Below are 23639 nucleotides of genomic sequence, written 5' to 3' on the forward strand. Positions count from 1 at the left end.
CACACCCTACTCCCACCTCCACACCCGCACCTCGGCTACGCAGCACAACCCATGCTCCCAGTTATCTTCAACACTACCATGTGGAGGTTTCATTGCCCACTCGGGATCCACCGTCATCGCCTCCATCATTGGCTGGACATACAGGTACTTCTCACCCTTTATCTCATGTTATATCCTATGATAACTTGTCTCCTTCCCACAGGGCCTTTGCCACATCCATCTCAGCCATCAAAACACCCACCACCTTTTCCCAAGCTGTCAAGGACCCCCAATGGCGCCATGCTATGGACCAAGAGCTTCAGGCTCTCCAAGAAAATGGTACGTGGTCCCTCCAACCACTGCCACCGCACAAGAAACCTGTTGGCTGCAAATGGGTTTACAAAATCAAATTCAATCCTGATGGCACGGTTGAACGTTACAAGGCACGGTTGGTTGCCAAAGGTTACAGTCAGATTGAAGGTTTTGATTACAGGGAGACTTTTGCCCCAGTTGCCAAGCTTGTTACCGTCCGTCTCCTGCTTGCCGTGGCTGCCACCCAACATTGGCATCTTCGTCAGCTTGACGTCAATAACGCGTTTCTCCATGGCGATCTTGAGGAAGAAGTATATATGTCCCTACCTCAGGGTTTCGGACGAAAGGGGGAGACTCGTGTATGCAAGTTGCACAAATCTCTGTACGGGCTCAAACAAGCCTCTCGCCAATGGTTCATAAAATTGTCTACAGCACTCAAACTTGCTGGTTTTCATCAATCTAAGTCGGACTATTCACTCTTCATCCGAACCCGAGGTAGCATCTTCACTGCACTTCTTGTTTATGTTGATGATGTCATCCTCACAGGGAATAGTCTGCAAGACATTGAGGAAGTTACAAATGGTCTCATGAGACAATTTAAGTTGAAGGATCTCAGTGAGTTGAAATATTTCTTGGGTATAGAGATTGCACGTTCTAGCAAGGGAATTGCTATTTCACAACGTAAATATGCCCTTGAAATACTGGAGGATGCAGGCTACCTTGCTGCTAGGTCAGTCAACACTCCTATGGAACAAAATTTATCCCTCAACAAGACTGATGGAGAGTGCATCAGTGATCCTTTTTCTTATCGAAGACTTGTTGGAAGGTTGATATACTTGACACTTACTCGCCCAGACTTAGTGTATGCTGTCCATATTCTTAGCCAATACATGGATAAGCCCCGTACTCCACATCTGGAAGCAGCTTACCGAGTATTGTGGTACATCAAGCAAGCCCCCGGACAAGGTATTTTATTCTCTGCCACTAGTCCGATACAGCTGAATGCTTTTTGCGATGCGGATTGGGCTAGATGTCGAGACACACGTCGTTCCACCACAGGATATTGCATGTTCCTCGGACAATCACTGATCTCTTGGAAAACTAAGAAACAAAACACAGTGTCCCGCTCAAGCGCGGAAGCAGAGTATCGTTCCATGGCTTCGGCATGTTGTGAAATAACTTGGTTAAAGTACATTCTATGTGATCTTGGAATCAAGCATCCACAACCAGCTAGGTTGTATTGTGACAATCAAGCAGCATTACATATAGCGTCAAATCCAGTATTTCACGAACGAACGAAACACATAGAGATTGACTGTCATCTTGTAAGAGAAAAAATTCAGGCCGGTTTACTCAAGACATTTCACATCTCAACCTCGAAGCAACCGGCAGACATTTTCACGAAGGCTGTAGGTGTCCCACAATTTTCCATCTTACTTAGCAAGTTGGGCATAGTCAACATCTATTCCAACTTGAGGGGGAGTATTAAAGAGGAAATTAAGGAGGATGTTAAGGAGGATATTAAGGAGGATATCAAGGAACATGTTAAGGAGGATATCAAGGAGGATATCAAGGAGAATATATTATTGATTCCATTACCTTAAATGCATGCATAAATTAGGCAATGTTTCTAGTTGTTTGCCATTGTTTAGGCTTGACTTAGTGCTTTCTTCTCCTATATATATCACTAACATAGATGTAAATGAACATACAATTTTCTCAACACCATACACAATTCTCTTTCTCTGTTTTCTTTACATAAGAAAACTCTTATGCCGTTTAATTGGTGCATAAAGCCAAACTACATTGATTACATCAACACTTGAATTCCCACCAAAACAACGAAAAATAAAACAGATAATGCACTTTGTTTTGTCAGTACCCAGTTCCATTGTTTAGATTTTAACGAAGTGTTTTATAAGTTAAAATCCAATACCTCTCAATTACAGTGGACCCTTTGAAGGACAAAATTCTTTGAGGCTTAGAATCCAAAGCGAACAATACTTCTACAAGTTGTTTGGGTTTGATCTTAACTTATAAAACACTTTGTTTTCCCTCAACCGTTCGATGCGAACCTTTATCTTAACATCAATTACATATATAAACATTCAAAGTTTACTGATGACTCCAATGGTATAAGCAAGAAACAAGGTTTTTTTTTAATGCAATGAGCAGTTTACATCTTCTTTGCATGTCAAAATTGGTGAGAGATTGATAAATGCTCTTAATTTGGACAGTCTTTTCAAACAGTACTGAAGAAGGCATTTCGGTCAGTTCCAGGATACTTTCTCATTCTTGCCTAACTGGCTTACGTGTGCCACATGGCTATGTATAATTGGTGGGGTTATTTTGGTATTATCAATCACCATCTATGTTATATATAGCACATAAAACGGACATTAATTACATTTAATTCCTTTCTCTCTTTGGCTTTTCAGTCCATTAACAATGAACCAATTTATCTTTGTTCTTTTTATCAGTTCATTGAATGTTTTGATTCAATCTCCAGCTGAAGGCAAAGGAAATCATTTCAGCATCGATCTTATTCATCTAGATTCACCGTTATCTCCCCTTTATAATAGTTCTACTACTCAATTTGAACTCTTAAGAAAGGCCGCATCGCGTTCACTTAGACGAGCTACTTTCTTCCACTCATCTATCAATAATAACAAACTTTCTTCATCACTCACTCTAATTGGAGCAGAATATGTCATGAAGATTTATGTTGGCTCTCCACCGATTGAAGTTCTTGCTATTGCAGACACGGGAAGTAATCTTGTATGGATACAATGCTCTTCTGATCATAATTACAACCGTAGAGACACAAATTTTTTCAACGCATCAAGTTCCTCCACTTATGACACTGTGCTTTACGACACAAAATTTTGCCAAAACCTGCGCGAAAAGAAGAACGGGTACTCAAATCGCTGCGAATACAATCATTCTTATTGGGATGATTCATATACATCGGGAGTCTTGAGTAAGGATACCTTCTACGTAAATTCCACAAACGGTAAATTAATTCCTTTTCCAGAATTAGTGTTTGGATGCGGTAGTGACAACTACTTTAGTTTTCCGAGTCGTCGTATTCAAGGTATTATTGGCCTTGGAGCAGGCTTGTTGTCATTAGTTTCTCAACTGGAAACCGAAATTGAACACAAATTCTCATACTGTTTACTTCCTCGATCATCAACAACTACTAGTAAGCTTAGATTTGGAACAGGAGCAACAATTTCCGGAACAAGAATTGTTTCAACACGATTTGTACTCCAAAATCCTCCAGAACACTACTACCTTAGTCTGGAAAGTATCAGCGTGAAAAATAGAATAACCAACATAAGCCAAAGCACGAACCAAAATCCAACTAATATCATGATAGATTCTGGAACACCCCTTATAGTGTTGCATTCAAGCATATACAATGATCTCAACTCTATTGTCCAACAAGTTTTTGCTGGCATTCCAATAGAAAACCCCCTAAAACCATATGAATTGTGCTATAAAACGCACCTATATGATGACCTCCCAGAAATAGTATTTCATTTTCCAAGTGCAAGCCTTCATTTACAACCCAAAAACACATTTGTAAGATTTCGTAATGTCGTTTGTATGGCAATAATCTCAAGTGATTTTCTTTCGATTCTCGGGAGTATGGCGCAATTGAATTTTCAGGTGGAGTTCGACCTCCAGAATAAGCAAGTCTCTTTTGCTGAAGCAGATTGCGCTGCATTTTAAATGATTGTCGGGTACAACAAAATATCAAAGAATTCCCGCCCTCGTGGATGGTACCTGAAAGACCAAAGGTAGACCATAAGATACCACAAGCATTGTCAGAAAAACATTTTTTTTAAAAAATACGGGCCCTTGCGATATGAAATGGTGAAACAAGGGAATTGTGAATTTGAATTATAAAAAGCCGAAGCAAAAATGTGTTTGTTTATGTTTTTTTGCAGAAGAAACAAAGACATTTTAAGCATCACCAATGGAACTCGATCTGAAAGCTCACTTAACAAGCTTTTATGCAACAAAGACAAAGGAGAGATAGTTGGCATCCCCTGCAAACAAATAGCAGAGCATCAGGAGTTGTGAGCAAAGATATTAAACTTTGGAGCTGAGCTGTTGTCATTAGTTTCTCAAATCAAAAGCGAAACTAAAGCAAGAACATGAAAAAAATACTAATAAGCTTACGTTGGGAGTTGAAGCAAACATAGGACAAGAGCTGTCTCAACTCAAACATTCTCCTAAACACTACTATCTTAGTCTTGAAAGTATTAGTGTTAACGACAAGAGAACAAGCACCTTCCAAACTATTGTTAAGGAAGGTGATTCTTGCATGCTAAACTTCAATTGATTTTAAGCCTAATAATAAGGCGATTATGGCATTGCATTACCCATTCAATAATGCAGGTACTATATACTCATAATTGATTCTCTCGGAAAATCTTTTAAAAGCATCCACTGCCCCAAACACATTGCTTTTTCTAAAATCCAGAAACACATAGGTTTTGGTTGCTGGATATTGAGCTTTGTTGTAGCCTTGTAGGACATACATCATGTGCTCTTCATTGAGCTAGGTACTTCATTTATTCCCTTGTGTTCAAACCAAGTATCTCAATTCAAATCACCACCAGGTTCACTCCCAACAAAATTTGGAGTCTCAAGGCAGAACCATGTGACTCTTCAATACCCCACCATTCCCAAATCTCTCTTCGCCACTTATTCTCTGCTCTCTTCATTTATTCAAAACCATACCTAATATAGTTTGTCTCAAGAGTGTCTGCAATCCAAAGTTCATATATTTCTGCATCAAATGATATGGTCCACTCTTTCATTTCCAATCTTTAGCTGGTCCTGCATTGGATTCTATTGAAATATGTAGGGAATATTGTTTGGGAGACAAAGCCATGTGAGACTTTATTGACCTGCTTACGTCCTAAGGACCCAGCAGCAGATGATTCTCAGCCAATAAATCCAAATTCAACAAGATTTTCCACATTCATCCCTTCCATCTATATAGACACCCATAAACTGTGGTTCACTCCCAACAAAATGTCTCACATCTCTACATTAGCATCTTTGCTTTGAACAACAAATACCCACAAAGTTAACTTTTCTTGGATCCTTACTAAAGGGAAACCAAAAGGAAATCATGGGTATTCGTTTTTCCTTCAGTTCTTACCAAGCAAATTCTGCGTCGATCTTCAACATCTATGCTGTGCCCAAAGGATTCTTAGCAGTATATGTGGGGGAAACTGAGAAGAAGAGATTTGTGGTTCCAGTATCCTATCTCAACCAGCCTTCATTCCAGGATATGCTTAGTAAAGCTGAAGAAGAGTTTGGTTTTGATCATCCAATGGGTGGATTGACAATTCCCTGTAGAGAAGACATTTTCATTGGCGTTACTTTCGCTAATAAACAGATCATGAAAGCATGAAGATTAATCTCTAGAGACAATTTTGTATAGGAGGGAGTAAATGTTAAATGATTTTTTCCCTCTTCGAGCAGACGCGGTTATTTCCATTAAGAAGTTATTTTGTACAATGTTCCACATTGGAAGTAACACTTGTTTTTTCCTCTGACAATGTCAGTTGCTCCGCAATTTCTTTTTCCTCTGAATATTTTCGACTGCAAAAAGAATACCACCAAGAAAAAGAGAAATGGGCTATCGGCTACCCCGTGTTATTGCTAAGCAGATTCTGAGATGGTCTTCCACATCTATAGATGTACCAAAAGGCTTCCTAGCTATTTATGTAGGGCTAGAGGCTCAAAAGAAAAGGCTTATACGTACAGTCAAAAATTGTTGTGGTGTTCATTTCTAAACGTAATAACAGACAGTTCAAGAATTATCAAAGCAGTCTTTCAAAAAGAGCAAGCTAGTACTGGATTAGAATCATTAGATGATATCTAATCGCTAATACAGTTAAACCACACTCCGCAATCAAGATTGAAAATATAAAATGGGTTTCCTGACAATGCCATGTTATACCCACAAGATAATATTCATTCCATTAATTCTTCCTCCACATTTTGCACTTTTCTCCTTTCCCCATATTCTACTAGGCTTTGCAGCTAAAACCTCCATTTTGCTTGTTAATTCTTCCATTTAAAATCATGCCTTAAATTTTATCATCTCATCTCATTAGCTGAGTTGCTGTAGGATTCTACCCATAAGCTCGGATGATACTACCGAAATACCAGTCGCTTCTTCTGTCTATTATTGTCAATAATTTGAGGTGTTCAACAGTTCTTACCTAGGTTACTTGCATGTGCTTCAATCAAATATCCTATCTATGGATTCACCACCAAGATTAGTTGCATATTGATTGTTGATTGTGAATCTTGAATAGGTCAGCCATTTGAATAAATCCAGTTGGGTCCCAAATTGCTTGTCCTCTTGGAAGTGTTTGGCCATATTGTGTTCAAACAAGTTTCCTAGCTCAATCACTACCGAGTTTTTTTATTAAGAGTTTGAAGGCAGAACCATGTGATCTTCAGTTGCTTATGTCTCTAAGAAACCTCACATGCCCAAGTCCCTCTGCAATCCAAATGTCACATAGCTCTGCATCCACATGGCCCACTGTTTGGTTTCCAATCTTTAGCTGGTCCTGAATTGGCTTCTGTTGAAATTGTAGGGGATAGTGTTTGTCAACCAAACTGACGAGGTGATATTTTTTGGCCCCAGCTTTCATGTTTTAGTTTGGAAGAAAAAGCCAGCCATGTGATACTGTATCAATCTATGTCCACATGGAATGTCTCAGCAGCATATGATTTTTGGCCACTCAATCCAAATTTAAGAAGATTTACCACATTGAACCATTCATCTATATATACTCCGAAGTACTTGGTTCTCAACCAACATAAGTTTTCACAATCTCTCAATTAATATCTTTTCCTTGAACAACAAACAGTCAAAAATTTATCGTATTGACTTTTTCTCTCAAGAAACCCAAAAGAAATCATGGGTATTCGTTTTCCTATCATTCTGGCTAAGCAAATTTTGAGGCGATCTTCAACATCTATGGATGTACCCAAAGGGTTCTTACCAGTATATGTTGGGGAGACTGAGAAGAAGAGATTTGTGGTACCTGTATCGTAATCTCAACCAGCCTTCATTCCAGGAACTGCTAGGTAAAGCTGAAGAAGAGTCTTTGTTTTGATCATCCAATGGTGGTTTTGACAATTCCCTGTGGAGAAGACATTTTCATTAGTGTTACTTCCCAGATAAACAGATTATGAAGGTCATCAAAACTAAGCTTCGTATACAATTTTGTATAGCAGGAAGTCCATGTAAATATTATTTCTCTTTAAGTAGATGAGCTCTTTCTCTTGACAAAGGAATTTTGTATAACGTTCCATATATCAGGAGTAAACCTTGCTTTTCCTCTTAAAATGACTCAGTTTCTTTCTCCTACGCTTAGTCTCGACTAGATTAGACTTGCACCACATTAACTCTGACTTCTATATTTTAACTTAAAACGGGTAAAACCTCGACTCAAGCTATTTATTCCCTTCATTACAGCATATATCAATCTGGGTAATCATCTTCTACCGATGCTGAATTCATGCTACCTACTTTGTCAATACACAATAAGAACAGCCCACAGTCACTACTCCTTTAACAGAGACATACTGACATTAAATTCCTAGATATAATTGATTATGTCTTATATCTCCCATAATCTCCACTTGTCCCTCAAAATCCAAGGGTTTGGTACAGTTGCATAATCCTTGCAGTATTCTTGTTAGACAAAGGTTCATTCGGAATTGCTTTTTACTACATGCCCCCACTTATCTTTCAATTATGTGAAAAAAATAAGCAGAAACAGTAAAAATAAAAGATGCCAATCCAACTTAATTATCTCAAAGACATTAAGCAGCTTAGCCCTTGCAGTTTCCAACTGATTTTGAAATGGTTAACTTCTACACCATAAAGAACTCCTCGTACGCATGTAGAGAACATTGCTATAAATCCTTTATAAAACTCATTAACATATTCATATTGAGCTCTAAACCACTAATTGGATCTACTATTCTCTGTTAAGGGAATCAAAGTCATAATTGCAGTTGTTTTGTCTCAACCACCATTAAATTAGCAACTAATATGAGAAAATGTTGAACGGGTGCCTACGGAGAGTGATGCAGCACGAAAGGCCCAAGCCTTTCTCTTCCGTTTTGATGGGCGCAAGGCAGGACGCTGATGGCCCTTCCTTGGTCGTCAAGTTATTTAGTTATCTATTACGTTTATTATTAGTTTCCTATTTCTATTATGATTCTTATTCTATTTCCTATTATGAACTTTTGCTAGGGTTTGATTTGGTTTGTATGGCAACTATATAAGTGCCTCATATGGTTTACAGAAAAGTAGTTTTGATTGATTAAATAAAAGCTAGAGAATTCTCTCTAACAGTCTATCAACTTGGCATTCTTCGGAATCAACAAGGCATAGAGGCTTTTGTTCTTGGTTATTCTCTAGCGTGAGAATCAACAAGAATAAAGGTTTGTGACATTGGCAAAGTTGTGTTCAATTATACACCCTCCGCGTCATCAGAGAGTTTGCATATTGAAAGCATTGAAGAGTTAGGACTTTTGCAGTAATTTTTGCCGGCTACATGCAAATAGAGATTCCATCAAATTCTGCCTCTAGTTCTTTTCTTCTCCGTTTCCCTTACTTACTCGGTTAGGGTTTGCAGCTCCACCATCTATCTTGCCTGTTAGTCCTTACACCAAAAAACATACTTTAGATTAGTTGTCTCAAGACTCTCAACCATGTCCAAAATCCAATAGTCAGTTAGCTTTGCCTCTCTATAAACATTTAGTATCCAACCATCCCTTGACAATCTTCTTTTCTTTAGCCAGTCATTCATTGGTGTGCTTCTAAATTTGTAGGGAAACTTTGTTTGTCAACAAACAGACACAAATTGAGTTTTCAACCACCATATTCTCTGTTAGCTAGTTTGGAAGACAGAAACCATGTGATAATCATAGACAAAACCATGTGATACTCATATGTTTGCCTGTTGAGCATGTCCCAGCAAATGATCCTTCACCACTCAGTCCACATTCAAGAAGATAATACCATATACCAGTTCATCTATATATAAGGATACTCATAGTTGGTTTACAAACTAAGCCAAGTCTTTGCATTCTCAACTGAAAGCTTTATTCAAACCATCCCCTATCAAAGTTCTTTTCATCCACAAAGATATACCAAGAAAAAGAGATGGGTTTTCCGGCTACCTAGTGTTCTTGCTAAGCAGATTCTACGACGGTCTTCCATATCTATAGATGTACCAAAAGGCTTCCTAGCTATATATGTTGGGTCAGAGACACAGAAGAAGAGATTTTTGGTTCCAGTATCCTATTTGAAGCATCCTTCATTTCAAGATTTGCTAAGGAAATCTGAAGAAGAGTTTGGTTATGATCATCCAATGGGTGGTTTGACAATTCCTTGCACAGAAGATACCTTCATGGATGTCACTTCTCGCTTAAGCATATTGTAGAGGCTCTTAAGCATAACTACTTGACCAAGACACAATTTTATACAGCAGTAATTGCCATTTTAGAGATGTAGATTTGTAACATAAAAGTATAAACATAAATTAGCAGCTTGTTTTATTTTCCCTCTCAGAATTAAATTTACGCTTCAAATCTATAGTTTCTCTGTCAAAAAAGAAATTGGATTTCAGTCTCCAGAACTAGACTGATTGATCTCAACCTTAAAAACTCTGATCCTCTGATTACAATCACAATACAACCTGATTAAGAACCCAATCAACGATATTTCTATTTTGAACCCTCGTATAGCATTCTTTGCAATCCTTATCAAGCACAGACTATGCAAAATGGTAATCAATCTATTTAACCCAAGACAAACAAACCAAGACACTGTACGATCAGTAAAGAGAGTGGGAACTCGAAACATACCTTGCAGTCGCTTCCATCGAAGCAAGCTTCACCACTGATATCCATTCCCATGTATCCACCATTAACAACTTTTTACAGGCGGACGAACTATTCATTCTATGATTGGGGCAGTGTAATTGAAGTTTTTTGTGTTTGTTCTTGCGGGCTTGGTTTTCATGAGAATTTGGGCCCAGCGGAGCCCAACTGTTTATAGAAACAGCCCAACTTTTTCTAATGGGCCTAACATTAGAGTAATGTAGTACCCAAAACACAAGTTTATCAAAATAATCCATTATTTTTACTTTGAAACTACCTCAGTTTTCATGAGCTTTTGTAAACCATTTTTGGAATTTCCTTTCTTTTTCTTTTTTTTTTTTTTGCATGACTTATTTCATTTTCAATCAAAGAATTTCAAAATTGATAATTTTCCTATAATGACTATTCTTGACACTATAATTTTGGCATTCCTTCTTTTCTTATTTTTGTGTCCCCAACATCCAAACCAAATTCATCCAAAACATTTTTTATCCTCCTCCTTTTCCTTCACCTAATAAGCTTTTCTTCAGCTCCAACCTCCATCTTGTTTGTTATATCCTCCAACTACAAGCATGCTTTAAATTAGTTGTCTCAAGCATGTCTTTAAACAAATTGTCACTTAGGTTAGCATCTCTATCAATGAGCATCATCCAACATGTCCTACATATTGGCTTACTTTACCATTTATAGGGTACACTTGTTTGTCAACAAACAGACACAATATGAGTTCAAGCTCATCTCCTTTGTAAACTGATTGGAAAACAAAGCCATGTGAAAAGATATACCCTCTTTTTTTGCTATATGTCCTTAGCAGGCCCAACAAGCGATTCTTGGCCACTAAATCCACAATGAAGAAGATAATAATACGCCATACACCATAAATTTCATCTATATATATGAACATCCTCACACCCTTGGCTCATAACCAATTCAAGTCTTCACAACATTTTCCGTTCACAAGTTTTTTCTCAAACAACAGAGCATCAAATCTCTGTTTTCCCCTGTTCATATATCACTTTTACAACACATATACCAAGAGAGAATGATGAGAATTCGCTTTCCAAGTGTCTAGCTAAGCAAATTCTGCGTCGTTCTTCGAAAAATTTAGATGTGCCTAAAAGGGTTCCTAGCGGTTTATGTTGGGTTGGAGACCCAGAAGAAGAGATTTGTGGTTCCAGTATCCTATTTGAATGAGCCTTTGTTTCAAGATTTACTGAGTAAAGCTGAAGAAGAAGTTTGGATTTGATCCTCCAATGGGTGGTTTGACAATTCCATGTGATGAAGACATTTTCATTGATGCCACTTCTTCGTCTGAGCAGATCATAAGAGGGGAGAGGCACTTATATTAACTCCATACAACAATTTTGTATATAGAGAACTGATATTGCAAGTCATAACGTACATTTTTTTAAGGATTATTGCCTAACATTGAAGACACACATGTTCCTTCAGTTAATAGAGAGAATTTGACTCGTTAAATGTCTTTCCCCACTACCCATGTTTTTATTTTCACGAGGAACTTGCATAGCAAACATGATGGGAAACAACAGGGCCATCTTCAAGCCCAAGAAATGGGCCTCATGAAAGCAAGACCAGGCCCAATAAGTGTATGCCCAGTTGCCCACTACTGCAGGCGCTACCTAAGAGCTAAGATGTTGGAGCCAGCATCAAGCCCAAGATAGCCAGGAAAGTAAAGAAACCAAGGTAATGGGCCTCATGAAACAAAATCAAGCCCAAGAAAAACTCAACACTCAACAGCCCCTGGTGCCGCATGCTGCTACAAAAGCCCAGAAATTTAACGATAAAAGAATATAAGTAATCCAGTAGAGTGCACGTAAGAAGAGCAGCGAATCCTAGTCTTCCACGTCATATAAAGTTGCTACTGAACTAACTGAAGCTCATTGAAGTTTTTCAATTGACGTAATTACCCCCACAAAGGAAGAAATGGTGATATAGAACAATTGTCTCAGTCGACTGTTTCTTCGAACCCTAACTGGGTTTGGGAACAGACCGAGTAATTTAGCAGAAAAAATCTCTTAGAATCAATACATGGGATTTCTTAGTAGAATGCTGTGTTAAGGTATGACAAACAGTTCATCGACAAACAGGGACGGTTCAGATCAGCCTGAGATTAGCGGACTTCGCGCCAAAAATACACCGAACCAAGATGGGCAAATCTGACGACAGTGAAAAGAATGGTGACTTTCCATTTCTCAGTTCTTAGTTCAAATTTTGGATGACAACCAATTACCCATGTCACAGGATGACCAAAATTTCGTCTCCCAGAAATTGAATTATATGTCAATGCCAACACTCTGTTTTGAGAATGCGGGACGTAGTGTTGTCTTATTGTGCGTTTGGTTCACTACCATTTTTTCCAGAATAATTTGACCTAGACCAAGGTCCTATTTTTATTTCAGGGACACAATTTTGTTTTGGAGTGCTTTTAGCTCAGCCCAGTCTTTTATAATTTTTTTTTTTGGTTGATTTTGATCAGGTAATGTAGGTTATTTGTCACTTTAAAAGTTAATTTGTATCATCACTACGTGAATCCCCTAAATAATATTGCAGAAATTTAGGAGCTTTTTTAGGATGTCCAAGACACCATATAGCAATGTGTTGAGAGAGCATTTATAGCTGTGGATTACGGAAACTTATGGAGTATTAATGGGTTCTGTTGTAGATTTTGAATAAGAAACTACAAAGATGCGGAGATTAGTGTTCCCATAGTGTATGGTAACATTGCATTTTGGCTTGGCAAGAAGGCAAACGAGTAAGTTTTTGAAAGTATTTCTTGATTTATGGCCTTTTGATTTGCTTGCCACTACATGTTTGATCTAATACATGCTTCACTATTAATAGGTATCAATCTCATAAATGGACTGTGTATGTCCGTGGTGCAACAAATGAGGATCTGGGATTGGTTATAAAGCGTGCTGTTTTTCCAGCTGCATTCAAGTTTCAACAACCCCACAAGAGTGTTGGAGTCACCTCCCTTTGAGTTGTCCGAATCAGGTTGGGGTGAATTTGAGATTGCCATCACACTGTTTTTCCACAATGATGTTTGTGATAAGCCATTGAACTGTAAGTTTCCTCCCCCTCTTTCTGTTTAAATTTACATTGGAGCCTGAAAAAGTTTCATTTGATTTTGAATAATCAATATGGCATATTTTCAGGGTTAAGTTACACGGGTGATGTTTGGTAAATTGTATTGAAATCAAGTTTAATGTAAAAGAAACTTATACTTGGTTTTTGGCTCCCTTATTTAGAAACACCGACATGGCAATTGAGCTGCAGTGAGTTGGCATCATATTCTGGCTCCAAATTATTGCTTACACCGATGTTTGTTAACTCAATGATAACTTGCTTTTGTGTTTTAATCGTTGGATCAACCAAAGACAAATCATTTGGGAATCATGTGATGGGATGGATTAGCATAGCACTTCTGGCTTTGTAGAATACATATGCAATCTCCATCTCCATCTCATTTACCAAAGGCTTCATTTGTAACCATCGGAAAAATGACTGAAACATCCCGAACAAAGCTGATGGTTGTACTTGTTTGCAGATTTCATCATTTGAAGTTGTACCCCGAGGATGAATCTGGTCCAATGTCTATGAAGAAGCCTGTTGTTGTGGAATCCTATGATGAGATTGTATTCCCTGAGCCTTCAGAGGGTTTCTTAGCTCGTGTGCAGAATCATCCAGCTGTAAACATGCCTAGATTGCCTGCTGAATTTACTTTGCCTCCTCCCGGTATTGTTTTTGATGCTCTGTTCATATATTTTGTTTCATGTTCCATACATCCATTTCAATCCTATTTCCTTCAAGCAGAACAATACCATGGTCGGACACTAATATTTATCCTTATTTTTAATCTTTTTTTGCTTAAAGTGCCAGTTGATGATGCAACTAAAAAGAAAAGAGGTGGACACAAAAATATAATCCCCCTCAGCCAGTGGTTCATGAATTTCTCAGAAGCAGACGAACTTCTACAACTTGCAGCTGCTCGTCAACAGGTCAGCTTAATGTTTCAAACGTCCCATTTCATTGCAAATTGGTCCTCTTTTGAATATTCAAAATGGATAGTAATATGCAGAATTTTCAGGCATTCCTATTCGTTTATCCTTGCATGCATGTATTCTGTCTTAGTGGTACGGTTGCTTCACCAAAACCAAGAGGCTATGAGTTCAATTCTTTGAAATGACCTCTATGCTATACGGGGGAAGGCTAAGTAGCGTCTTGCCTCTTCCCAATCCCACCTCGATTCATGAGTTTTGTGCATGAGTTGTTTGCCTTTACGGCTTTTACCATTCTATGTTTTCTAAATTGTTTACCATTTGTAAAAACGAAAAAAACTCCCGTGCACAAGGCTCCCGTAGTGGGCAGGGTCAAGGACAGGCAAAGATGTACATAGACTTTACTCCCACATAATATGTGGAGATTGTTTCCAAGAATTTAAACATGTGACCTCTAAGTTGCAAAAGGTAAATAACTCTCGTGCACAAAACTCCCGTAGTGAATGGTGTCAGGAAAATGCAAGATGTACACAAAACTTACCCGGTTACCCCACATAATATGTGGAAAGATTGTTTACAGGAATCGAACATGTGACCTTTAGATAAACAACTACTTGCACCAAGCTCTTGCAGTAGGCAAGGTCAGGGATAGGTAGGATTTAAGTAGACCTTACCCCACATAATATGTGGATATGATGTTTCCAGGAATTGAATTTGTGACCTTTAGACTGCACCCTCCAACCCTAGCACTAGGCCATATTTATCATTTGTATAAAAAAAAATATGGTATGACTGTAAAGCCAAATTCTGATTATTAATTCACAATTTCAGGTGCAAGCTCATATTGCTAAGCTTAAACGACAGATAAGTCTGATAGATGGGCAGCAGCAACAATTGAAATCTTCCTCTGACCAGTGAATGTATATTATCAAGAGTTTTTCTGAACCTTCAAAGTGGTTTTGCGGCAGAATCATTTGATGGCATAAAAATGTAATAACAATACGTAGTTTGTTGACTCAAAAGAATTATGTCCTCTTTTTTTTTTTTCCTTATAAGTTATTTGTTGTTCTAGCAAGTTGTCTTCATCAGAAAATTTTAGATGCATTTCACAACTTTTCTGATTCGATCTTTATATGCTGAGTACTTGATCTATTGAGTTCTGTAACTTTGATTTTTTGAGGAATTTGGGGGGCAAGAGTAACACAGCCTTCATGTGCCAAAGAAAAGCTAAGTTGCTGTCAACTAAATTGAAAAAGGCCCTTCTTTTTCTTGGCTCCCGCGAGTACAATATTCTTGGTGATGAATTGTTGTGAGCCTTTCTGGTCCTATTTTGTTCCAAAGTAATCTCATTCACAGAGCATGGAGAGGTTATCTCTAGGACGGTAACGTCCTAAGCTCAGTCATAAATCAGGATTTTCCCATTGCTGTTAAAGTTGCAGATGAATTAGCTGATGGATTTAGTTGGTTTATGCATTTGTGGAGATAATGGTGCCGGGTATCTCAAATGACAATCTCGTAGAATGGCCAAAATTTTGTTCTCTCTTGTAGTAAATCTTTCAGGCATTTGCGCAAGCCTTGGCTCGTAATCAACATGGAAATTCAGGATGTCCAGAATGGAGCATTGTCAGTCTAATGAAATATCATGTACATATTTGTCTACCATGTTGCTTTTGCATGGTTTCCACTGTTCTCATGTACATTATCAATTCAGGTCAAATGACAAGAACCAGCAGTGAATGGGTGTTACTTAAATCTTTAACTGATGCAGAGCCTCTGATGGAAATGATACAATCAGCAGCTAATGGATGTTTAGCAATGTTGACTATATGCCAGCAAAGAGAACCTTAAAACTGATTAACTATAAGCCAAACACAAATTAAATCTCGACTTCCGTCGTGAAAATGCCACAAAGCCTGACCAATTGAGGACAGAAAATAATCCAAAGAGGGGGAAGTAAGATAAAATCATCTCCAAATTCTCTCCAATAAAAGCTAGGAAATTAAAACTAAAACTCTGTCCTCTCGGCCATAGGGAAAGAAGGAAGCAATCTTAGAGAATTGAGTCAACTCCCGGAAAAAATTTCTGACATGACAGTGCACAATAGTTTACAGAAGCTCTATGCCAAGATAAAACTTCACAAAGTTCGTCTTGATGCATTATTCTATATCCCTCACACCCCTTCATTTTCATTTTTACGCAATCCTTCAGTGGTGATCCTTGGCTTCGGCTTTCTTCTGAGACTTTGCCTTTGCCTGAAGGGGGAAGAACAAACAAACATAAAGGAATTATCGGCAAAGCAGAGTAGTGTATGTTTGGATGAAAAATTATTCATAGAAATGCTCAACATCAATCATAGAAGTGATGAAGATATCATATTAAAAGCATGCCATGCGACAGTGGTTACTTCTTTCTTTATTTCCTTGAGAACAAAGGAAGGTAAAGAGAAGAGAATTTGAATGAGGGCATTGCATGATGGTTGACAATACATGAGCTAGAGTCATGGATAAGTTACAAGTTACAACGAACAGCACAGCACCAAAGAAGCAGAATGAGGACTCAAATAAATGAGAACATTTTCAGCGCAATCTTTTTTGGTGCTTGACAGTACAATCCACTAGAAAAATGCTTCTAACGGGGTGATTTGTATAATAAAAAAGTTATGAAATACATTTTAAAGCACTTCTCAAGATATCTATGTTGTTGTTTTCATTTAAATCCATATAATAACACGGAAGATGCAACTGAGATAGTCTTCTTGGTTAAAACTTAAAATCTCTGACCTTATCAGTCTGTGGGTACATCACAATTTCTTATATTTGCAACTTGCAAGTTCAAAATTCTAAAGTTCTATAACCCTTTCATCAACTACGAAATACAATATGAGGCAAAATAGCAGGTACAACCTAAATCTCACACTTTGGCATGCAAGTAATCGACTAAAATTGCACCAATAATAACTTGTCAATGGAGAAAATTAAGAAAGGTGCAACAGACTATATTTCTCAAAAAAGAAAATTGGAAAATGAAAATCTATAGAAGAACAGCACCCAGGAGGTGCCAAGAAACAAACAAGGTCAAATAAGTTACTAGAACTAATGTAAACATGGTTCCAAGGGCCAACAACAATTTGGCATGCCTCAACAAGATTACAAAAAAAAAAACCCACTAATAACAGCTTTTGTACATAACAAAATAGAGTTGGACAAAATACTGAAAACAAGTATCAAATTATCAATGGTCATCAGAACTCAACAGAATAAGTTGTAACATTAGCCAATTCAAATGAATAAGATCCATCATAACTTATCAATTGGTTAACAGATTAGGGAATTCCAGTATGATCTTTCCTCATGAAATAACTCTCATTCATGAAATTATAATTACAAATAAACAGAGCCTCTTCATCAGTTCATCAAATGCAAATAAAATTGACGTTAAATTGGTTCAGCAACAACATATTCTTTCTAAATCTAAATATCCACCCAACATCTAGATATATCAACACTATTTCTCTGCCCAGTTCACATTATTCAGGCGCAAGCCCCAAACAAATAATCATACAATTTGCTAGCATCCTACGAGCCAAAATTAAAACCAAAAGAACACAAAAACGTTGCTATTAGCAAAAAATCAAGAACCCAGAGAGTATTATCCCAATGCCAAAACCTAGGAGATCCATCCAGACATACTAACACAACATTGATTTATGAATGCATTGTAAATAAAATGAAATTGCCTCACAAAGGGACACACAATACAAAAAAAAAGTCTAAGCAGGAAGCAATCGGTGGGAGTTTGTATGTACCTTGAGGTACTTGAGCTTGAGACTCCCATAAACGACTCCGACAGAAAATGCAGAAACTCGAGCCACCTATTTCATCCAAAACCCACAATCAAACACTAATCTGTAAGAAGAGATTTTCTAGAGAATCAAACGAGAAGGACAAGGGATTTACCAAAGCGAGAGTGCTAGTGCCGGAGTAGGGTCCAGGAGGCGGCGCCATCAGAGAGAGTTCTTTTGAGATGTGAGAGGGATGGCGAAGACGGAGAAGCAGGAGAAAAAGAAGAGCACTTATGCGATTGAGTCGGCCAACAAAAGATGTCCAGTATTAGACGTCCGATTACGATTAGTGCCCTGAACCGACGGCTACAAAACGATGTCGTTTAACATTTTCTTTTCTTTTATTGCCGTTTATTGGTGGAAATAAATAAAATTAGGGCAATGTAAATTTTTTCCAAAATGATATCTATCCATAATTGTCCATAATCTAGATGGCATGCTAATTGTAAATGGTCACCGTACCTTTCTCCATGCTACCTAGTTATGGTTCCTACATTTTTTCCATGCCACCTAGTTATGGATGCATAAATTATGGACATATAATGCTTCCGAAATTTTTTATTGTGTTAAATGTGTGATTTTACTTAAAATTACTCATTTTTTTGGGAAATTAGAGATAAGTTCCTCACGTTTTGTTCCAATAAAGACACTTACATAAATTTTGTTCCATAAAGTCCATAAAAGTTAAAACAATATTCCATAAATGACAAAAAATTATAAACATTTGTTTTATTAACAGAAATATCATCATCTTCCCCATTTGACACCCATATCGAAGATTACTCCTTCGACGACTATTTCGACCAGCCAATGGGTGGGAACGGTGCGCTTAGGTTTGGGTTACATTCCTGTGTTGATGGCTTGCGGTGGTGTTGTCTCCAACGGCCGAATCGATCAATTTTCTTTACGAGTGGTCGAAGCCTCAAAGTTAAATTCCAGTGGAATCAGTAAATGATGGCAACAAATGATGGCTGAGGGTTGGTCGTGGTGCTTCAGTGCTTCCTTTTGGTGGTACGTCGATGGCCTTGATCGGTGGTCAGACGACAACAGTCCACTGTACCATGAGATCTGCTAATATGTTATCTATTTCGAACTGACGATATATCATTTGCTTTCATACGTATTTGTTATCTGTTTCTAATATATATTATTTATTTCTTGTAGATATCTTATTTTTACAGTAAAGAAGGGAAATTGTGTGTGGTAAATGTGGGAAGTGAGGAAACCATGATAGGATACCAAACAGAACAACTGTTGGGCCTCATGGTCTCAATTATTCTGGAGTTGAGGCCTTATTTATTAGACGGGCCGGGCCGAAGAATATTGTTCATGTATGTTTATTTATTTGATTAGGTCAAACATAAAATTTTAACACTAGTTCAACTGAAAATTTTTGTGTGGCTGTGGTTGTGAGAGTATATCCATTCTTGTCTTATTCACATTCCTTGCCATCCCTATATTTGTTAGCCCTTTCTCTTGGCAAGTGAGAACTTAGGGTTCACTTTCAAGTTCAAAGATAAATACCATAAAAAAGAGGGGTCATGGATGTGACTTTCATCTTATTAACACACCCATTTGTGATAGTGACAACTTATTAACTAATACTTGGTCTTGGAGTCGAGCCTTCCTTCTCCAACAAATTTGGAACAAGGTAGCTCTAAGAATTATGTTCCCAGGCTCAATTACTAAGTTTTCGGTAATGATCGGATCCAGTAATTGATATATAGTTAAGAGTGGAGATTTGCGGGTTTAACATAAGCTTGGACATTAAAAAAAACATCCTTTTAGCATCTCCCATTGGAACCAATACATTTTAACACTCCTCTATTGCGCTATTTAGGGTGCTAAAATATGGTTTTAGCACCTCTCTTTGGAAAGCAACTCCAAGTAAAGTACTAAATGAGATGTATATGGCTTTAACTACTAAAATAGTATTCCAAACTTAGAAAATCTACACTCTAAGGAGAGTACTAAATGGGGTGCTAAAATAGTACTTATCGAGATGGGGTGCTGAATTTAACACTTATTGAGAGAATCCGAAGGATGTTTAGGGTGTAGATGTACAATTGGATTTTTATTATAAATAGATTTGGGCCAAAATTTTGTAGCACATCCTATTGATATTAATGAATTTGAGTACTCTCTTATTGTACTCTTTGAGGTGATAACATAAAGTTTTTAACACCCTATTTTAGGTATCTCCCCCATAATTGCTCCAACAAAGAGAGGATGTTGAATTGATAGTGAACGAGTCAAAGTAAAAGAGAAAGGGGTCGTTAATCCTAAATCACATGAGACAAGTAAAGCCAAGAAAGATAGAATCTAATCCTATGATATTATTGGGATATGTATTACCAAACGCGACTTTAGACCGAAAAAAAAACACCGAAATATTAATAAAGTTAGGGGAAAAGAAAAAAAAAACCCTACTTCCTACTTCCTAGACTCCTAGTTGCTCCACTAGCAGTCCACTGTCTTCAAGTCTTCACTAGATATGCATCTCTTTCTTTGTACCGGCCCCAACGTCTAAACTTTGTCCAAGCTTTGAGCCCTCAACCACCTCATCGATGGCAGCCACCGCCTCCACCACCAACGCCAAGCCCTCTTCGATTTCCTCATCTCGTACGAATTCATCTGTAAAGCCTTGCCCTCGGATAACCCATCTTTCAATCCCCCCCAAAACCCTCTCTAAACCCTCATGTTTCCCTCAGAAGCACTTTGTTTCCCATGCCCACCGAAATTCCTTCGCTATTCACTCCAAAAACCCCATCTCTGACCTTGTATTGACAAAGAACAATGACCCAGATGGCTTTTTTAGCTTTAGTGATGATGACGATAAGCCCCGGGAAGAGTGCGGCGTTGTGGGTATTTATGGGGACCCTGAGGCGTCGAGGTTGTGCTATTTGGCTCTTCATGCTCTGCAACATCGTGGCCAAGAAGGTGCTGGTATTGTTTCTGTTAGTGACAATGTTCTTCATTCAATAACTGGTGTTGGGTTGGTCTCTGATGTGTTTAGTCAATCGAAATTGGGTCAATTACCTGGTGATATGGCAATTGGGCATGTTAGGTATTCGACTGCTGGTGCGTCGATGCTTAAAAATGTCCAGCCCTTTGTTGCTGGGTATAGGTTTGGGTCTGTTGGGGTTGCACACAATGGGAATTTGGTTAATTATAAGACATTGAGAGCCATGCTTGAAGATAATGGGTCAATTTTTAATACTAGCTCTGATACTGAGGTTGTTTTGCATTTGATTGCAATATCAAAGGTGAGACCTTTCTTCTTGAGGATTGTTGATGCTTGTGAGAAGCTTGAGGGGGCTTATTCTATGGTGTTTGCAACAGAAGATAAGTTGGTTGCTGTTCGCGACCCATATGGGTTTAGGCCTTTGGTGATGGGGAGAAGGAGCAATGGTGCTGTTGTGTTTGCATCTGAGACTTGTGCACTTGATTTGATTGAAGCTACATACGAGAGAGAGGTTTTTCCCGGGGAGGTTGTGGTGGTGGACAAGGATGGTGTTCGGTCTCTTTGCCTAATGCCCCACCCTGAGCCGAAGCAGTGTATTTTTGAGCATATTTACTTTTCGTTGCCGAACTCCATTGTCTTTGGAAGGTCTGTTTATGAGTCACGTCATGCATTTGGTGAAATATTAGCCACAGAGGCTCCTGTTGATTGTGACGTCGTGATTGCTGTGCCAGATTCTGGGGTGGTGGCTGCTCTTGGTTATGCTGCGAAAGCAGGGGTGGCATTTCAACAAGGATTGATAAGGTCACACTATGTTGGAAGGACCTTCATTGAGCCCTCACAGAAGATTAGGGACTTTGGGGTCAAACTTAAGCTCTCTCCGGTGCGGGGAGTATTGGAGGGGAAGAGGGTGGTTGTTGTGGATGATTCAATTGTGAGGGGAACTACCTCTTCAAAGATTGTTAGGTTGATCAAGGAAGCCGGGGCTAAGGAGGTTCATATGAGGATTGCAAGTCCACCGATGATTGCTTCTTGTTATTATGGAGTGGACACCCCTAGTTCAGAGGAGTTAATATCAAACAGAATGAGTGTGGAGGAGATTAGAGAGTATATTGGTAGTGATTCACTTGCATTTCTTCCAATGGATAGCTTGAAAAAGTTGTTGGGCGAGGATTACCCGAGCTTTTGTTATGCCTGTTTCACTGGGAAGTACCCTGTTCTGCCTAAGGAGGATAAAGTGAAACGAGTTGGTGATTTCGTGGATGATGGCTTGAACGGAAGCGTTGAATTCATTGATGGTGGTTGGGTTCAAGGGCCTCCTCGTCAGCAGAGTGATTCAGAAGGTGAAGTTCAGAAGTTATCATTCTTGTAATGATTTCCTTGCTTGCAGTGACTTCAATGAAGATGAGAACAGGATACACATATGGCGAGGGACATGCAATTTAGCTTCATGAATGAATACTTACTTATCAGTGTCTCTGCATAACTTAAGCTTCAAACTTTAGAGCTTACACAATTTTGTTTCAACCTTAATTTTGGAAAAGTTATCTGGTAAGAACTCAAAATTTTTTTTTTTTTCCTTTTCTTTTCATTGTGATAGACAAATTAGCTATGAATTTTTGAAAGTTTCTTCTATGGCGTGGTTTGTTGAATAGTTATTTTATGGTTATGTGTTTACAAGCGAATTTTCAAAAGAGTGATTCAATTTGATGTAATATAATATTCTGAAGATGCAGTTGCAGTTGCAGTGTTTGTGCATTTTACAAAAGAAGAGTTCGACCCAGTGCTTTATTTCTGACTCCTAGTTGATCTTGATCCTGATCCTGATTCGATTGATTTTCCCCAATAACCAAATACTTTATTCTGCATATTTGATTCCATCCATAAATCTCTTTTCTTCCCTATGAGTTCTCTTTTCTTCAGGCTACTTGTTGGCTAATTTGGAAAGGACGTTATTCTCGGATTTTTCAAGAGAGAATGTTCGATTGCAGTATTTTTGGATGGTTGGCATACAGCGCTTAAGCATTGGTCAAGTGGAATTTGTTCCAATTTTTTGATAGTCTGAACTTCTCCATTTTGTAATTCTGCTTTGGTTTGCACCCCTTGGTGCCTGGTTTATAAAAATTTTCTATTCAAAAAAAGAAATGGAAAAAGAATTATACTTTACGTTCGTTATGAATGGATGAGATTCCATTGATACAGAGCTAATTTCAAGAGACTTAGTGGAGGTTGAGGGTCCCATTGGCGTGCAATTATGTGTTGGGCGGCGCACTAACCCGAAACTTCAATTGGTCTAGCATTAGAGCTGTACATCCTGGATCAAGGTGTACGACTACATTAATTTTTATTTTTATTTTTTAATATAAGGGAAGAAGATGAGGAGGTTTGAACTGGATACCTTGAAATATCACACAAATGAATGACGTCTGAGCTACATCTTTTGAGATAAGTATAGTTGTTGCAGCTCTAGAGACAGTTCGATAACTTGGGTTTTTGTTTGATATTTTAGATGATTGAGACATCTAAGGCAAGGGATAGAGGACTAAAGATTTAAGTGCCCTAAATCCTAAAGACAATTGTCGCTACA

The 23639-nt window shown here is 38.2% G+C and overlaps 3 protein-coding genes and 2 pseudogenes across 3 annotated transcripts; 4 read left to right on the plus strand and 1 right to left on the minus strand.

Annotated features, from left to right (window-relative positions):
• Positions 1 to 4667: 4667 nt before the first annotated feature.
• LOC120002532 lies at positions 4668 to 5725 on the plus strand (annotated as a pseudogene).
• A 1524-nt stretch (positions 5726 to 7249) lies between these two features.
• LOC120002534 lies at positions 7250 to 9826 on the plus strand. Its single transcript, XM_038851301.1, has 3 exons — positions 7250 to 7383; positions 9178 to 9235; positions 9405 to 9826. The coding sequence occupies exons 1-3, from the start codon at positions 7250 to 7252 to the stop codon at positions 9789 to 9791; spliced, it is 579 nt and encodes a 192-aa protein (XP_038707229.1). The 3' UTR covers positions 9792 to 9826.
• A 1512-nt stretch (positions 9827 to 11338) lies between these two features.
• On the plus strand, positions 11339 to 15414 carry LOC120002535 (annotated as a pseudogene).
• Positions 15415 to 16087: 673 nt separating this feature from the next.
• On the minus strand, positions 16088 to 18366 carry LOC120002156. The gene is made up of 3 exons (XM_038850763.1): positions 18206 to 18366; positions 18055 to 18120; positions 16088 to 16501 (listed from the first exon to the last, which is right to left on the minus strand). The coding sequence occupies exons 1-3, from the start codon at positions 18251 to 18253 to the stop codon at positions 16454 to 16456; spliced, it is 162 nt and encodes a 53-aa protein (XP_038706691.1). The 5' UTR covers positions 18254 to 18366; the 3' UTR covers positions 16088 to 16453.
• Positions 18367 to 20539: 2173 nt separating this feature from the next.
• Positions 20540 to 22799, plus strand: LOC120002130 (amidophosphoribosyltransferase, chloroplastic-like). Its single transcript, XM_038850734.1, has one exon. The coding sequence runs from the start codon at positions 20658 to 20660 to the stop codon at positions 22422 to 22424; it is 1767 nt and encodes a 588-aa protein (XP_038706662.1). The 5' UTR covers positions 20540 to 20657; the 3' UTR covers positions 22425 to 22799.
• The last annotated feature ends 840 nt before the right edge of the window (positions 22800 to 23639 follow it).

Source organism: Tripterygium wilfordii, chromosome 7, assembly GCF_013401445.1.
Source record: "Tripterygium wilfordii isolate XIE 37 chromosome 7, ASM1340144v1, whole genome shotgun sequence".
NCBI lineage: Eukaryota > Viridiplantae > Streptophyta > Magnoliopsida > Celastrales > Celastraceae > Tripterygium > Tripterygium wilfordii.